Source organism: Trematomus bernacchii, unplaced genomic scaffold (genome assembly GCF_902827165.1).
Source record: "Trematomus bernacchii unplaced genomic scaffold, fTreBer1.1, whole genome shotgun sequence".
Taxonomy (NCBI): domain Eukaryota; kingdom Metazoa; phylum Chordata; class Actinopteri; order Perciformes; family Nototheniidae; genus Trematomus; species Trematomus bernacchii.
In genome coordinates, this window is record NW_022988159.1 from 1,437,175 (window position 1) to 1,454,321 (window position 17,147).

The window sequence follows — 17,147 nt, forward strand, 5'->3', positions numbered from 1 at the left end:
ATAATATAATATATCTTATTTCAGGATGTTTTACTAATACTTGCCAGATACAGATCTTTTAAAAGATGGTGATGTGAATAGAGCAATGTGTGTGTGTGTGTGTGTGTGTGTGTGTGTGTGTGTGTGTGTGTGTGTGTGTGTGTGTGTGTGTGTGTGTGTGTGTGTGTGTGTGTGTGTGTGTGTGTGTGTGTGTGTGTGTGTGTGTGTGTGTGTGTGTGTGTGTGTGTGTGTGTGTGTGTGTGTGTGTGTCCAGGTGATAATTGGAGGTGGTAGGAAGTACATGACCCCGAGGGGCACCAAGGACCCAGAATACCCCGCAGATTTCTCCTCCAGGGGCAAAAGGAAAGACGGACGTAACCTCATCGATGAGTGGCAGAAAATGAAAATCGGAAAGGTAATATTTATATTTCAAACACAGAAACTTCTAAAACTGCCTTAACTTAAGCAACAGGTGAGAATAAAAACCTTTGAGGACAGCTTAAAGTCAAGCAGTCCTATTGTGAACCTGGAAATGTTGAGTACCCCAACGTCTTATGTTAGAAATGTCAAAGTACGGGTCCCCAGCACAAACTGCCGAATGCCAACTTGCATGGGCAATTTTCACAATTAGCACAAGTTGCATTAATTAGCATATTCAAACAATATTTGGACACGTTTTGTGTGATTTTGGAGGTTATTGAATCTATTTCTGACATTTTCAGGATCAAAAATGGCAGATTTAACCAGAAAGTGGCCTTTTGTGTACTCTCTGTGGGCTGATTTGGATGCATTTTGTGTCGTTTCTAATGTTTAGGGGACTCAAAACTGCCATTCTTTATCCTAAAAAATGTCAGAAATGGATTCAACATCCTCAATAACCTCCAAATCCACAACACCATTGTCCAAATCGGCAATTAATGCAACTTATGCTAATTGTGCGAATTGCCCGACATATGCAAGTTAGCATCTAGTTTCTATGTGCCACAGACGTAAGGATCAACATATTCACTGGTTTTATAGAACTGTTCCATGTTTAAGAATGGCTAAATTACTTGAAATGTTTTTGCCAGAACAGGACACTTTGTTTTTACGAAACTTTCTCGGATTTTTCATTTAGACATTTCTTTTTTGCTTTTTTACCAATATCTTTTTTCTTGTTTTTTTATATTTTCAAGGATATTTTATACTACTTTTAAATATCCCATACATTTATATTTTTGTGTTTTTTTTGTGCTATTTTTCATTCAATTATCCTTCAGTTTTCCTTATATATCTCATCCGGCAGTTTCTACGTACTTTACATTTCCTGGTTCACATTTCCTGGCATCTAGATTACTATAACACTTACAAACAAGAATCTCTGGTGACTCACAACAAACACAAACAGGTTCTCTGTCCTCCTCCCACTCTCAGGTCGCTCGCTACGTGTGGAATCAAACAGATTTCAGTGCTGTTGACCCTGAAACCACTGACTACCTCATGGGTGAGTTTGTTGTTGTTTGTTGTTTGTTGTTGACCCTTTCCTTTTGCCATCTTATGCTCTTCTCTGCAAGGAGGAGCCCATAGTGGCCTTGGTTTGCTGAGTTTATTATTCTATTATTGATGTCAAGGTTGGATGTTGTACAATGCGTAGTTGTTAAATACCAAATACCGATGATGGAAATAAAAACACAACTGTAACTCCCTAATGTGTGATTAACTGGCAGTGACGTCTGCTTTATCTCACCTGAATCATATTTTCAAGGTGCTTACTGACCAACAAGCAACAGGTTCAAAGACTCAAAGGCTTTATTTCTCCTATACACAAAGGCTAGAGCATATGTTCTAGCCAATGGGAGTCCCAGGCTCCTCCAACACGGCAACATACATCATACTTTAAAGTGGACCTATCATGCTATATTTGAATAATATATTGTAGGGCCATACCTATATAAAACATGTCTGCAACGTTTTTTTTTCAAAATACCAAACAGATCATGCATTTTAGCCATGCCTCATTTCGCTCTATTTGCTCTTTTTTAGCCCTGTGTTTGCAAGGGCTGAAACTGTGAGAAGTCTTCTTCGCTGCTTTTGTGGCAGACTACAGCGCCACCTACAGGCCTGGCATATGTACTACAGCGTCTCCACCGCTTTCGAACGGCAATGGCCGTGGCTGTCTCCTCCTGATAGGTGGAGAGTTGCCCATATAGGCGGAGCTCCTCGTTCCTGACGTCAGAGCATTTTCAAATCTGGATCAGTTTTTATCAGATCCGTTGCAGCCCCTTTTTTAGAGATTTGGGTATGGAGGAAAATAGAGAGGGTTGTGTTTTCTGACACTTGGTGAGTTCCCTGGAACACCGGGGACACATATTCATGTAGAAAAGACGTACAAAAGTGCATTTTGCATGATAGGTCCACTTTAAGTATAAAACTAATAAAAATAAAGCAATTTTCAAACAAATGTCACGTAAATTGCAGGAATAAGAATAAAAACTGAATGTGTAATTAATTATTTTAAAGTAGAATACATATTGTATGCTGTAACAATATATAAAGACATATATTTATATATATTAGGGTTTATATTTTTTATTTAATTTAATTGCAGAATTCAGTTTGAAATGTGTTTTTATAGATGCATAATGTACAATACAAAAGACATACAATACAGCCGAGTAAGACATCATAGCAAAAACCTAAAGAATAAACAATCAAACAAATAAACAAACCCAAAAAATATATATATATATTGTTGGGGAATAATGCCCATAGATGTTTACCTTTCCTTCTCGGGGCTTGTTGACTCCAAGGTGTGAAATCTTCGAGGCCATAAGCGTCAACTGCAAGTAATTCAGTGTCCCCAGCTGTTTAGACTATCTAGTGAAGAATGTGGATTACCCTCCTCCTCCAAACTCGTTAAGACATCATGCGAGAGGAAGGTTTCTTCAGAATTGATGTGGCATCTCAACCGTGTGGTCAGACCTCTGGCTCTTTGACATGTCGTGTGAATTCTCCGGCCGAAGCTCCAAATAAACCGTCAGCGTTTGACATCAAAGCTCCAGCTCTCCTCGTGTCTCGGCCGGCTAAAATGATTGGTCGTGCTTTTTACAGTACTACAGCTTCCACAGATGACCTTTTTTTATGGATTTTTTGTCAAAGCACTTCAGATATTCATTGCTATCGGGATGTTAAGAGCATTCCATGGAATATAACAAAAAGTGTATCTCGAGCCGGTTTCTCAAACGTACCTACCCCACCTTTAATTTACATCAGCATAAGAGGAACTGTTGGGGAATCATTTGCTTAGGTATTCAACCTTTGACACAGTTCATAATGTTCCTCTTTTCACTGTCTCCTTTCCCGTGGCATAGGTCTACGGCAGGGATCACCAACTACATTTGTCCAAGGGCCAAAATTATTCCTAGAGACACTTTCGGGGTCCAGCGATTTTTATATATAGCCCTGAATTTTGAAGTTGTTGGCCGGGGGGTGCTCGTGGTGCTAGTGGAGCACGCTCATGTACTGTCAAGTCGCCGGAGCCTCGCCGCGGGGCTACTGCGGAGCGCATAAAGCAGACTCTTCGCGCTAACGAAGGATCACTTCTTCTTCAGGGCAGGGCAGGCTACGCAGTACACAGGCTACTGTCCCGCAGCTGCTGCCTCTCTGTTGGACTCCGGTACTGCACATTACTCACGAGACGTTGTAAAAATAAAACGAGTGGGGGGGGCGAACGCACTAACCACTCCGCCAGTGCCACAGCGCGTGCCGGATGAGAATGTCTGGCGTGCCAGATTTGGCCTGCGGGCCGCCAGTTGATGGTCACTGGTCTACGGCCTTGGGTATTGCTGCTATCTCTCTTAAGGAGGGGCAGCTTGGGCGCATTGTTGGTGCCGCCATGAGGTAGTTTACTGTTCAGGGACGTAGGTTCCCTGGCTCACATTCTTTTCTATGGACGAGAGCTCTAGTTAGATTCAGGGGCCATAATTGTTTAGTCTCGCTGATAAAGAATGTTGATTATTACACTCTGAACTAGTTAAAACCTCGAGCTACAGAAGAGTTCTTCAGAATTGATTGTAGCATCTCAACCGTGTGGACCGTGACATGTCTTGTGAATTCTCCGGTCGAAGCTCCAAATAAACCATCAGTGTTTGCCATCAAAGCTCCAGCTCTCCATCGTGTCTCTCTGAGTCCTGACTTCCATTGCTTCAGAAGTTTCCCCCACAATATATATATATATAAAAACATTCATCAGCAACAAATCACAAAATTAAAATATTTAAAAATATTATTATTAATATATAAATAAAGGCCGTCTTGCAGAATTCTATTGATGATCCTATAATTTTCTATGCATTTTACATTTTGCTGGTGAACCACGCAAACATTTTGTATCAAAGATATATAAATAAAGTTGAGTTGAATACTCCCTCTGCTCCTCTTTGCCTACACCTCCTCCAGTGCAGCTTTTAACGGTTGTATATGCAGTTCTCTGTGGAGTGGAGGAACGTTAGAGATTTAGTCATCAAGCTTTTGTGCTCTCTCTCTCTCTTTCATGTGTTCTGGAAACAGCTGTAGTGTTAGGAGTAGGAGGGAAATGGGAATTTCCTGTTTGCTACTCCTCCACTGTGGGCTGAAAAGCTGTATTTTTACACCAAAATGACTCTTTCTGACCTTTTCTCCCCCAGCTCTGTTTGAACCCGGTGATTTGCGCTTCGAGGTAGAACGGGATCCCAAAATGGACCCATCCATCGTGGAGACCACAGAGAAAGCCATCCGCATCCTCCAGAAAAACCCCAAAGGCTTCTTCCTTTTAGTGGAGGGTGAGTGTTAGAAAAATATCACTCGTCACCGGCTTGGTCTTCAATATCAGGATACATGTATTTATTATCCTTGCAAGAATGGAAGTAGCCATCACACACAGGGCTGCGTAGGACAAATAGTTCCCAGAGTAGAGTCCTTGATATGCTGATATACAAGAGAGGGAGTTACAGTCAACTCGATGGAAGAATACTGGTTCAAAGCAGTATTCTGACATTAGTTCAGATTAGCTAAGGCCTGCGTAAGCAATACACATGACAGTCATATGCCTATCTCTATAGGGCTGTGTGATCATGCCAGTCTTAGGAACATCATAACTTCAACACAGTGTTGAGCGTCATCATTGTAGTCATACATCCGGCTACGTACACAGCTACGTAGGGCCTCTGTTATCATGTGTTACTCTGATATAGACGGAACATTCAGTATTTTCCCAACAGTGAGGAAAACACTCTGCACACACTCCCTGTCACATTATCCGTCAAAGGTTGGATAATGAAATCCCCAGAGAGATGACGAATCGGCTGAAAATAGCACAAAAAACCACTTTGCTGCTCCAGTTGGATCAATTCAGTCACTGATTCAGAATCAGGATGCTTTATTTATCCCGGGGGAAATTAGGTATTGTGACAGTTGCTCGTTTGCAGAATAGTAAAACAAATTATACAAAAGAATGCGTGAAATTTGCAAAAAAGAAGATCAAATACAGGATAATATTGAATGACTCTAAATCAGAAGTGAGCAATACAAATATAAAATAAAATAATTCAAAATATTTATATCACAAAACAAGTTAAAGTAAAAATGTGCAATACAAATAAAATAGAATGATAATATCTATATAATCATAAGAAGTTAAAGCATAACTATGCAATAAGAGGTCAAATAAAAAAATATTAAAATAATTATATTAACAGGAGAAGTCAAAGTAAAAATGTGCAATAAAAATATCAAATAAAATAGAAAAAATATATGAATATTAACATTAGACGTTAATAAAAAATGTGCACATTGTACTACAATTTGTAAGAACAATAAGTATGAAATGTGTATACTAAAAATGTGTTTATTACAATAAATACAGTGGTATATTACTGTAGGTATGTTAGTATCAATAAAGAAATAAATGATGATTATTACCAGCGGTATTTCTAGAAAGATATAGTATGAGAAATGTGATGTTTACAAGATGGCGCTAACTCTAATTGTAAAGTGTAATACAGAGTCCTGAGTGATATGAGTATTGCACGGTTAGATAACTGCACAGGTTTACATCCACAGTTTCGATCTACAGTGTTATAATCACAAAGAGACCCTAATTGGCAATTAAAAACACAAAACTGGTAATTGTTTGTAGTTTGCTAAATATATTTACATGTATATGATAGAGTCGGTATCACCCACAATGCACCACTTTGGAGAATGATGTGTACCTGCAGCCGAGGTGGTAACTTGACATTGATTCTGCACACAGCTCAATGAATTTGCCGCAGTGTGTGTGTGTGTGTGTGTGTGTGTGTGTGTGTGTGTGTGTGTGTGTGTGTGTGTGTGTGTGTGTGTGTGTGTGTGTGTGTGTGTGTGTGTGTGTGTGTGTGTGTGTGTGTGTGTGTGTGTGTGTGTGTGTGTGTGCTAAAGTGAGGTGTGTGATGTGTTTCTGCCTCACCTCACTGCGGCCTCCTCATCCATCTCTCCTTTAATCTGAGGCAGTCGCCCGGGGACTGAGTGTCTTCACAATGACTCTCTAAAATACATGTATAAATAGAAGCAGGCATATGGTGCTCCCAATCTCTGACAGCTCACAACTTATTAACCAGCGTCAACTTCACCATCCAGGAGAGAAGGGAAGTGCAGGAGATTTATCCTCCATATGTATATAGGTCCCCTTTTCCTATAGTGGAGCAAGAATGAGTCCTAAAACCCAGAAATGAGGCAGGATTTAAGCACTTCCTGTACCTTCGTCTTGAAGTCATTGGTATTTTAAATGTGTTTTTTGGTTAGAAATAAGGTCTGTGGTTAACACAAGCTGAATAGATTTTACAGTTTTGTTCTACAACAAGAACTATGCCCCACTGGTGAATACAAAAACGTCAGGTTTCTAAATAAGACTGCTTAACTTCATCACGCTGAACATTAGCCGCCTTTAGCTTAGCGGTGGTGACGTGAAGTCATGTGACCGTGCTGTAGTTCCTTTAGAGCCCAACATTAGCCACCTTTAGCTTAGCGTTGGTGGCATGAAGTCATGTGACCGTGCTGTAGTTCCTTTATAGCCCAACATTAGCCGCCTTTAGCTTAGCGGTGGTGACGTGAAGTCATGTGACCGTGCTGTAGTTCCTTTATAGCCCAACATTAGCCGCCTTTAGCTTAGCGGTTGTTATATATCTGCTACTGTTTACATCCTTACACCAAGCTTGAATGTGTACCTGATTCTGACTAATTTAATCAGATACATTAATAACAACTACAGCAGCTGTACCAGAAGCTATTACCCACAATCCTCTCTGTGTTCAGGGGGGCGTATTGACCAGGCTCATCACGCCGGACGGGCCTCCATGGCTCTCCATGAGGCGGTGGCTCTCGATTACGCCATCGCAAAGGGCCTTGAACTCACCAACGAGGAAGAGACTCTCACTGTGGTGATGGCCGACCACTCACACCCTTTCACCTTCAACGGATACCCATTCAGAGGGCAGAGCATTCTGGGTAATTATGACACAACTTCCTATATCGTGCAGTAGTGGAGTGTAAGCAAGTACTTTTACTTAAGTACTGTACTAAAGTATTTATTTTAAATATTACATGTTATTTATATAGCGCTTCTCCTAGTGCTCAATGGCTTTACAAGCAAGTAAAGAAGAAAAATAACATATTGAGATCACTATGTAACACTCGCACTTCTATTGGCTAGCGCTCCAACACAGTGATCGTGATAGGCTAAGGGGCGGGACATCTCTAAGTGGTTGACCAATCACAACAGAGCCGGCCAGCTAACCAATCAGAGCAGACTGGGCTCTGGTTTCAGACAGAGGGTGAAAAGAGGTGCTGCAGCACAGACAGTATGAGAAGAATAAAGAGCTTTTTGAACATTAAAGCATGGAGACATGTCACAGTAGAGACACTACATACTGATATACACCTGAACATCAGCAGGAGAGGACTCTTTAAAGTAGAGACACTACATACTGATATACACCTGAACATCAGCAGGAGAGGACTCTTTAAAGTAGAGACACTACATACTTATATACACCTGAACATCAGCAGGAGAGGACTCTTTAAAGTAGAGACATTACATACTGATATACACCTGAACATCAGCAGGAGAGGACTCTTTAAAGTAGAGACACTACACACTGATATACACCTGAACATCAGCAGGAGAGGACTCTTTAAAGTAGAGACACTACATACTGATATACACCTGAACATCAGCAGGAGAGGACTCTTTAAAGTAGAGACACTACATACTGATATACACCTGAACATCAGCAGGAGAGGACTCTTTAAAGTAGAGACACTACACACTGATATACACCTGAACATCAGCAGGAGAGGACTCTTTAAAGTAGAGACACTACATACTGATATACACCTGAACATCAGCAGGAGAGGACTCTTTAAAGTAGAGACACTACATACTGATATACACCTGAACATCAGCAGGAGAGGACTCTTTAAAGTAGAGACACTACATACTGATATACACCTGAACATCAGCAGGAGAGGACTCTTTAAAGTAGAGACACTACATACTGATATACACCTGAACATCAGCAGGAGAGGACTCTTTAAAGTAGAGACACTACATACTGATATACACCTGAACATCAGCAGGAGAGGACTCTTTAAAGTAGAGACACTACATACTGATATACACCTGAACATCAGCAGGAGAGGACTCTTTAAAGTAGAGACACTACATACTGATATACACCTGAACATCAGCAGGAGAGGACTCTTTAAAGTAGAGACACTACATACTGATATACACCTGAACATCAGCAGGAGAGGACTCTTTAAAGTAGAGACACTACATACTGATATACACCTGAACATCAGCAGGAGAGGACTCTTTAAAGTAGAGACACTATATACTGATATACACCTGGCTACCCAGCAGTATATACATTATTTCAAATGAATCCACCTTTACCTGCTGCAACATTAAAGCGATGAACACATTAGTGTGTAACGATAGGTGCCGTAAAAACATAGTTATCATTTAGAATATATCGATGTGAGTTTTCTGATGCAAGATAAATTCTCCCCTGTTCCATCCGTAACTCCTCCATCCATTCCCCTCTCCAGGTGTGTTTTTATTCCATGACAATAAACACCCAAGGTGGCATTTTGTGTGTGTGTGTGTGTGTGTGTGTGTGTGTGTGTGTGTGTGTGTGTGTGTGTGTGTGTGTGTGTGTGTGTGTGGTGTGTGTGTGTGTGTGTGTGTGTGCGTGTGCGCACGCATGTGTGTGTGTGTGTGTGTGTGTGTGTTCCCTCTCTGCCAGCTTGACATTTCTCTCTGCTTTCTCTCAATTACAGCTCCGGTAAACACATATTTTCTATTTCAGTCTCTCTCTTTCTCCTCTCCTCTCTCCCTCACATTAGTCTCTCTAAATCCTCCTCGTTTTATCAGTCGTTCCTCGTCTGTTAATCTCCCTTTATCGCGTCTCCATATCGATCTTTTTTATACTCCTTACATCTTTGTCTTGGACTCTCTGTCTCCTCTCCGTCACTCTTCCCTCTCCTTTACCTGAAGACTTAAACTCTTACCATATTTAATTGGACAGTGCCTCATTTGCATATTTCAATCTTAATATAAGTAATAAACCCAGGAAGTTTCATTGTGACATCTGTTAGCTTTGGACAATATCGTACCTTTATAGCTTTATAGCTGTCGGATTGAAGATGATTATGTATTTCAAATGGCAATAGTGTAATTATAGTGATAACAGTAACAGTTTTGATCCATTAAACACTCAATCTGATGTTAAAGCAGAATGTTGTTCCACACTTCGTTCACTTTCTGCTCATTACATTTCTATAGTGATATTTAGGCTAAGCCTGTCGGGATGTCTGCGTCCTCCAAGGCTTTAATGTGTTCAGGGTAATTAAAGACGTGTACTTAGAAGAAGTGTGTCCTATTTACAAAACTGGAGAAGGGAACTGTACAGCTATAGGTCAACATGTGTCTGAATATAATGCATTTAACTTACGTAAAACGTTTCTAAAAACTCAAAGAAGTTTGCAGATAGCACATGCATTAATTAAACAAAAAGAGTCCCGCGCACGCACGCACGCACGCACGCACGCACGCACGCACGCACGCACGCACGCACGCACACACACACACACACACACACACACACACACACACACACACACACACCAACACTAATGCAACAAAAACAAATTAAATAATAATGAAACAAAAATGACCAATTCTTGTTTTTTCTAAAAGTATTTTAATACAATACAGATATATTTTGGTATTTTTCATTTAGTTGACAAAGTGACAAATTCCCAGTTCTGCCAGAAGGATAATATTAATCAAAGTTTGTTGTTTGTTCTGTGTTTTCTCTCCAGGTAAATCTCCGCTGTGGGCCCAGGACATGCTGCCTTACACCACGCTGATGTACGGAAACGGACCCGGACACAAACTCACCAACGGCAAACGGCCAGACCTCCGTAACGTGGACACCAGTAAGATATTTATTTGTTTTCCTCATGAGAATATCATGTTTACTTCAGTTGATCATATTTACTTCTTCGCATCTTATTCAAAGCCTTGTTTTGTTGTTTTTTATACTGCTGCAACGCAAACATTTCCCAATTTGGGATCAATAAAGTCGACTTATCTTATCTTATCTTATCTTAAAGGCAAATCAAGTCTGAAAACACACAGTACAGATTAAGTAAAAGTACTTATACTTCTCAAGCCAGGTAAAGCAGCAGGTTGAGATCAGGGATGTACAATAAGACCTGGATCCGCCTTGATTCCTAATTTGTCCAGTAACCATAACATATAGTGTGGTGCAGTGACGAGTCCTAAAACCAGGAGGTGAGTTAGCATTTCACCACTTCCTGTTCCCTCGTCTCAGAGCCAATGGGATCTCTCCATAGGATTTAGGAAAATATCTCGAAATAAGGTCTGTGGTTGAGACACATTGAAGAGACGGATCACGTTTTGTTCTAGGACATTAAATCCATCAGCAGTGACCCCACTGGTGATTCCTGAAGAGTTGACGTGTCTGAAAAACGATGGTTGTTGCCGAGTGGCTGAATAGGACTACAGAAGTCGTGGAGGTCGTTGTATGTCATTACACCGAACACGTAAACACTCCTCTAAGTTAGTTTGGCCTGTTCTGCTTGAAAGCAAGTCCCTGCCTCCTGCTAACTGTTCAAACAAACGCTTCAACTCGTACCATTTAGAATCTGTATGTTTGAATATGGATCTTAAGTTGGCGTGACGTTGAAGTCGTGCTGCTGTACTCGGCTGTAGTTCCTTTATAGCATAACGTTAGCATTTTGCTTCTGGAGATTAGATTTATGATTAGAACATTATAAAAGTAGGGTAGACATGTGGAGATTATCCGTCTGAACAAAACGTGCATTTATCAAACAGGTTCGTTTTCCACAGACCTTATTTCGAGCTATTTTCCAAAATCCTATGGAGAAATCCCATCGCTTTGTGTCGAGGGAACCAGCAGCTTACTTCCGGGTAAACACGCCATCCCTGCACCGCTCTATTGTCGTGAAAAAAACACCTGCAGCCCAAAAAGCATTTCCCCATTGTTAAAGACACGTCTGTTGACTCTGTCAAACTGTGGATAGGGCAACTATATTTGCAAAAGCACTGCAAAATAAGTATTTCATGATATTTCCCCTAGTGTGAAGTGTGATTGAATATTTCTTACTAACGCTGAAATTACGATAGGACACTTTTATCGTCAATGTGAATACTTTGAATACATGCTTCTTCCAGTGTACATGTCATGTCATGTCTTCCAGTGTACATGTCTTCTTGTGTCTTCTTGCTATTATCTTAACTGAACTGACATTTTCTTTCTTGATTTATAAAGAAATTAAATTAGGAGAAATGTCAGCGAGAGCGAAGGTACAGCTGATTGTATTATAAGGAAATGTCAGCGTGTATTAAACAAAGACCTAAACACAGCAGGGTAAAATGTAAAGGTCAGTCCCTTGTTTGTTCTGAAATGCTTTTATCTCTTCCAGTAGTCAAATGTATTTTCATCTAAAGTAACAGACAGAGAATCAGCACTTTTGAAACAGGGCTGAAACAGAGGGGATTATGGGTAATGCTGCAATGATCTGTTTGGTGTTTCAGCCAATCAGAGACAGGTTCTGTATATATCTGAGACCTATGATATATTGATGAAAAAAAGTATAATAGGGGACCTTTAAAGCTGTTTCTTTCTGCCACTTGAGGGCAGCTAAATTATAAACCGTTCCATCTGTTCTCCAGAAACGAAGGACTACGTTCAGATGGCGGCGGTCCCCACAGATTCGGCCACTCACAGCGGGGAGGACGTGGCGGTTCTGGCTCGCGGACCCATGGCCCACCTCTTCCAGGGCGTCCAGGAGCAGAACTACATCGCCCACGCCATGGCCTACGCTGCCTGTGTGGGAGCCGACCTGAGGCACTGCCAGGCGCAAACTGAGGCCCCCGCTCTGCAGACCACCTTCACTCACGCGGGGAACTCAGCAGGGGGGATTCAGGGCTTCACCATGCTCAGCAGCCTCCTCAGTGCACTGATGGTGGTTCTGGTGCTCATGTAAGGTCCACTTTTCCTCAGGGATGAGTACTAAAGACCGGATATTAGACACACACACACACACACACACACACACACACACACACACACACACACACACACATACACACATACACACACACACACACACACACACACACACACACACGGGTTTCCTTGACTTAAATTAAACATCTTTTCATTGGATGTGATTTTTGGTTAGTTGTCTGAAATAAGGTCTGTGACTCAAGATGAAGATATTTTCACGTTTTGTTCTACGGCATAAAATACGTCTGTAAATCCCCCCCACTGGTGCCTGTCTGTTGTGTAAAACCAATAAAGCAGACCTAAAAAAAGACTTGCTTCGTCGCTTTATCAAAAATAAACAGATCTTTACATAATACATTAAAATGTTTTCATTTGAAACAAACGGGGGTTTTCAGGTATGCACATCCAAAAGGATGTATACTGGATCAAAGAAATCAAACTTAAGTAATAATTGCATACTGTATTAAAATGTGTTTTATTTGTATTGTGCATCATTGACACAATTGGTTTTCTGGCATTGAGAAATACATTAATTTTCTTTGAATAATGTGTGTAATAAAACATATGACATAGTGTAGAATAAATAGTTATAGCACGTACAACCATTTCAATTTCCTTTTGTGTACATTGAACTTTAAATGTGCTATGTCTTCCAAACTAAACCCAGAGGTGGGAGAAGTACTCAGATCTGGTACTTGAGTAAAAGTAGAAGTACTCAGATCTTGTACTTGAGTAAAAGTAGAAGTACTCAGATCTGGTACTTGAGTAAAAGTAGAAGTACTCAGATCTTGTACTTGAGTAAAAGTAGAAGTACTCAGATGTTGTACTTCAGTAAAAGTAGAAGTACTCAGATCTTATACTTGAGTAAAAGTAGAAGTACTCAGATATTGTACTTGAGTAAAAGTAGAAGTACTCAGATCTTGCACTTGAGTAAAAGTAGAAGTACTCAGATCTTGCACTTGAGTAAAAGTAGAAGTACTCAGATCTTGTACTTGAGTAAAAGTAGAAGTACTCAGATCTTGCACTTGAGTAAAAGTAGAAGTACTCAGATATTGTACTTGAGTAAAAGTAGAAGTACTCAGATCTTGTACTTGAGTAAAAGTAGAAGTACTCAGATATTGTACTTGAGTAAAAGTAGAAGTACTCAGATCTTGTACTTGAGTAAAAGTAGAAGTACTCAGATCTTGCACTTGAGTAAAAGTAGAAGTACTCAGATCTTGTACTTGAGTAAAAGTAGAAGTACTCAGATCTTGTACTTGAGTAAAAGTAGAAGTACTCAGATCTTGTACTTGAGTAAAAGTAGAAGTACTCAGATATTGTACTTGAGTAAAAGTAGAAGTACTCAGATCTTGTACTTGAGTAAAAGTAGAAGTACTCAGATATTGTACTTGAGTAAAAGTAGAAGTACTCAGATCTTGCACTTGAGTAAAAGTAGAAGTACTCAGATCTTGCACTTGAGTAAAAGTAGAAGTACTCAGATCTTGTACTTGAGTAAAAGTAGAAGTACTCAGATCTTGCACTTGAGTAAAAGTAGAAGTACTCAGATATTGTACTTGAGTAAAAGTAGAAGTACTCAGATCTTGTACTTGAGTAAAAGTAGAAGTACTCAGATATTGTACTTGAGTAAAAGTAGAAGTACTCAGATCTTGTACTTGAGTAAAAGTAGAAGTACTCAGATCTTGCACTTGAGTAAAAGTAGAAGTACTCAGATCTTGTACTTGAGTAAAAGTAGAAGTACTCAGATCTTGTACTTGAGTAAAAGTAGAAGTACTCAGATCTTGTACTTGAGTAAAAGTAGAAGTACTCAGATATTGTACTTGAGTAAAAGTAGAAGTACTCAGATATTGTACTTGAGTAAAAGTAGAAGTACTCAGATCTTGCACTTGAGTAAAAGTAGAAGTACCAGAGTGTAGGAATACTCTGTTACAGTAAAAGTACCCTACATTCAACATGTTACTCAAGTAAAAGCACAAAGGTTTTAGCATCAAAATATAATAATAATAACAGTGTATTCAGTGTATTAATGAGGATGTTGGAGAGCAGGGTGGAGCTGACTTGTCTTCTCATCTACTCGTTAAGAAGAGCAAATAAGTGCATGTTCAGCTTTAGATCTAACCAATCAGATGTCCCCTCTAAAGCAACACCAGCCATTAGGATTCCAGTCTATCAAAACCATCTTTTTTTTACCTTTGATACAAGATGAGAGTAAAAAGGTCATTTGATACTTTTCTAATATCCGCAGTGCTAATTGAGGTTTCACGATTCTACTACAGCCGCCCATTAATAATGCAAAAAATATTTAAAGATCACCTATTTTTATCTTCTGGTAACAGATTGTAGTAATTATTTTGGACATCTGTTGGGGTTCGGAGTTGAATAAACCTGATTTTGACTCTCCTTGTACTCATTAAGAGATGCCGGGGGACATCATTTAGCTTCAGATGATGGCCTGCATGCTCTCCTCTCTTACACACATTCAGTCTATACTCATTTACATCACATGTGTAGTGAAGTGTAATCAGTATGTCTGGTATAAAAGTTATTTATGGGGAGAAGGAAAGCAGTGATGAGAAAAACACTGACTTCTTTGCTTTGACTTGGACATGCAGTATCCTCAATACATTAAAGGTCTCATGTCATACTTTTCTGGTTACTACCCGTCTCCTTGTGTGTTATGAAGGTTTTTCTGCATGTAAACGGTCACAGTCACCAACCCTCAAAGTACACCCTGTAGCGAGTAAAACTCTAACACAGAAAAGACCTGTCTATGCTGCACTATAACACGAAATGCCGTGAGACTGGGTTGGTTAATTTAGGATTCAGACGTTTAAGTGGTGTTTACCAGGAGCCGATTTATCTTTAAGGTTATCCTCATATCCTAAACAAACAGACCCTGTGATTAAAACCAGCATTTAAACTGAATTAAGCAATTTCATGTTTAAAACAATGTTTTCTCTGATGCTGTTCGGATACCTCCACTAACGTTAACTTAGCATGTTTCTCTGATAACTTAAGATCGAGACATCTGATACATACCAATCTTAACCTGGGTACAGTTTATATTTTAAGAAAGAAAGAACTGAGAAAAAGGGGAAATGTTTGTATCATTTCCACCATATTTAGCCTTAAATATGTTTTATTAAGAAACAATGGCTAAGCTAAGCTAAAGTCTGTGTTTTGCAAATACGATCATCATGTTTGGGAAATGAGGTGAAATAAATGTTAGTGAATTTGTTTTATAACATTCAAGTTGTTAATGGGACTAGCTTTGGGACCAATAATGCAATGGAGGGAAATATTTCTAATCAAACACCTTTACTGAAATCAAACTGAAATCTTTACAAGGGTTTTAATATGAAAAACTGTAGGGATTGTCCGATTGCTCCTTTCTGCTTCTTATCGGTTTTATCTGTTTTATTGTGTTGCACTTTTGGAGGAGCCTGTGACCTAAGATTTCCATCGACATCACTACACTGTAGCTATGTACGCGTGACAATAAAAGCCTTGAAAGTTCTTGTGAATATCCTTTGTTTTGGTCGGCATGTGGATGGGATTCTTCACATGTCTTGTTTTCCGCCTCCTCCTGCTCCAGATGAATGCTCCTGTCCATCACACCTGTCCTGCTTCATGTCCCCTTCCACTTCCTGCTCTTCCACCTGGTTCTGCTGACTCTCGTTTGAAGCCCTGAGGGGACACTCATGAGATGTCTCCTCCTGCAGTCTGGGTCAAAACATCTGTCTCCTCTGTTCTCTCTCCTCATTTTCCCTAACCTGAGATTTTCCTCCAAGAAGTCTGCGGGATCTCGATCAGGATCTCAATCAGGATCTCGATCGGGATCTCGATCAGGATCTCGACCAGGATCTCCTTCGTGTCTGCAGTCTTGGCTCTGAAACAGATTGTAATGGCAACTTTGTTATTCCAATGTCCTATATTTGTTTATTGCCATTACTTCACAGGATTATGAGTGATCCCAACGCAGACACACAACAGATGCTTTCCGGTCCTTTGGTGCAGTTTACAATGATGTTTATTGAACAGTTTACATTACCAAGGTTTAATTACTGAGTGAACGGTTGTATCTTGAGCATTGTCTTCAGAATCAGAATCAGGTTTATTGCTATAACTATACAAATAACCTTAAAAGCTAAACAACAATGTGTTTACCTTCTTGCATGTCAATACTGGCCTTACACTTTGTTGAACTGATTTTCTAGCTTTCTCCGCTTGAGCCAAAATCCAACCATATTTCTTGAGAGGATCGAACACCAGGTTTTGTTTTTGCTGCAAATCCAGGGCTTGTCTTTCAGTGGAGAGAATATGTGAGCTTGATGGCAGGCTCCAGGTTCTGCAGACGCCGCAGTCTGGGGTTTCTGGTTGCCTTGACAGAAAACAAATGCATCTTTATGCACTGATGGAGAGCATTGACTTGCACCTGAATTGTAATTAGTCGTGTATGGAACAGATGGACGGATGCTGCAGGAGCTGTGTTGCATCGTTCTCATTCTGTTTTCTTCAGTGAAAACTACATTTATTGTAACCAACTGAAATCCAACA

General features: G+C 40.0%; 1 protein-coding gene across 1 annotated transcript in view; it reads left to right on the forward strand.

The window, feature by feature from the left end:
* The window catches only part of alp3 (alkaline phosphatase 3), an 18,414-nt gene extending 5,532 nt beyond the window's left edge, over positions 1-12,882 (forward strand). Inside the window, exons 6-11 of the mRNA XM_034122274.1 lie at positions 254-394; positions 1,393-1,462; positions 4,644-4,778; positions 7,285-7,476; positions 10,357-10,473; positions 12,257-12,882. Coding sequence (XP_033978165.1) covers positions 254-394; positions 1,393-1,462; positions 4,644-4,778; positions 7,285-7,476; positions 10,357-10,473; positions 12,257-12,570 — 969 coding nt within the window. The 3' untranslated portion in view covers positions 12,571-12,882. The remainder of the gene's footprint in view (positions 1-253; positions 395-1,392; positions 1,463-4,643; positions 4,779-7,284; positions 7,477-10,356; positions 10,474-12,256) is intronic.
* Positions 12,883-17,147: the final 4,265 nt, after the last annotated feature.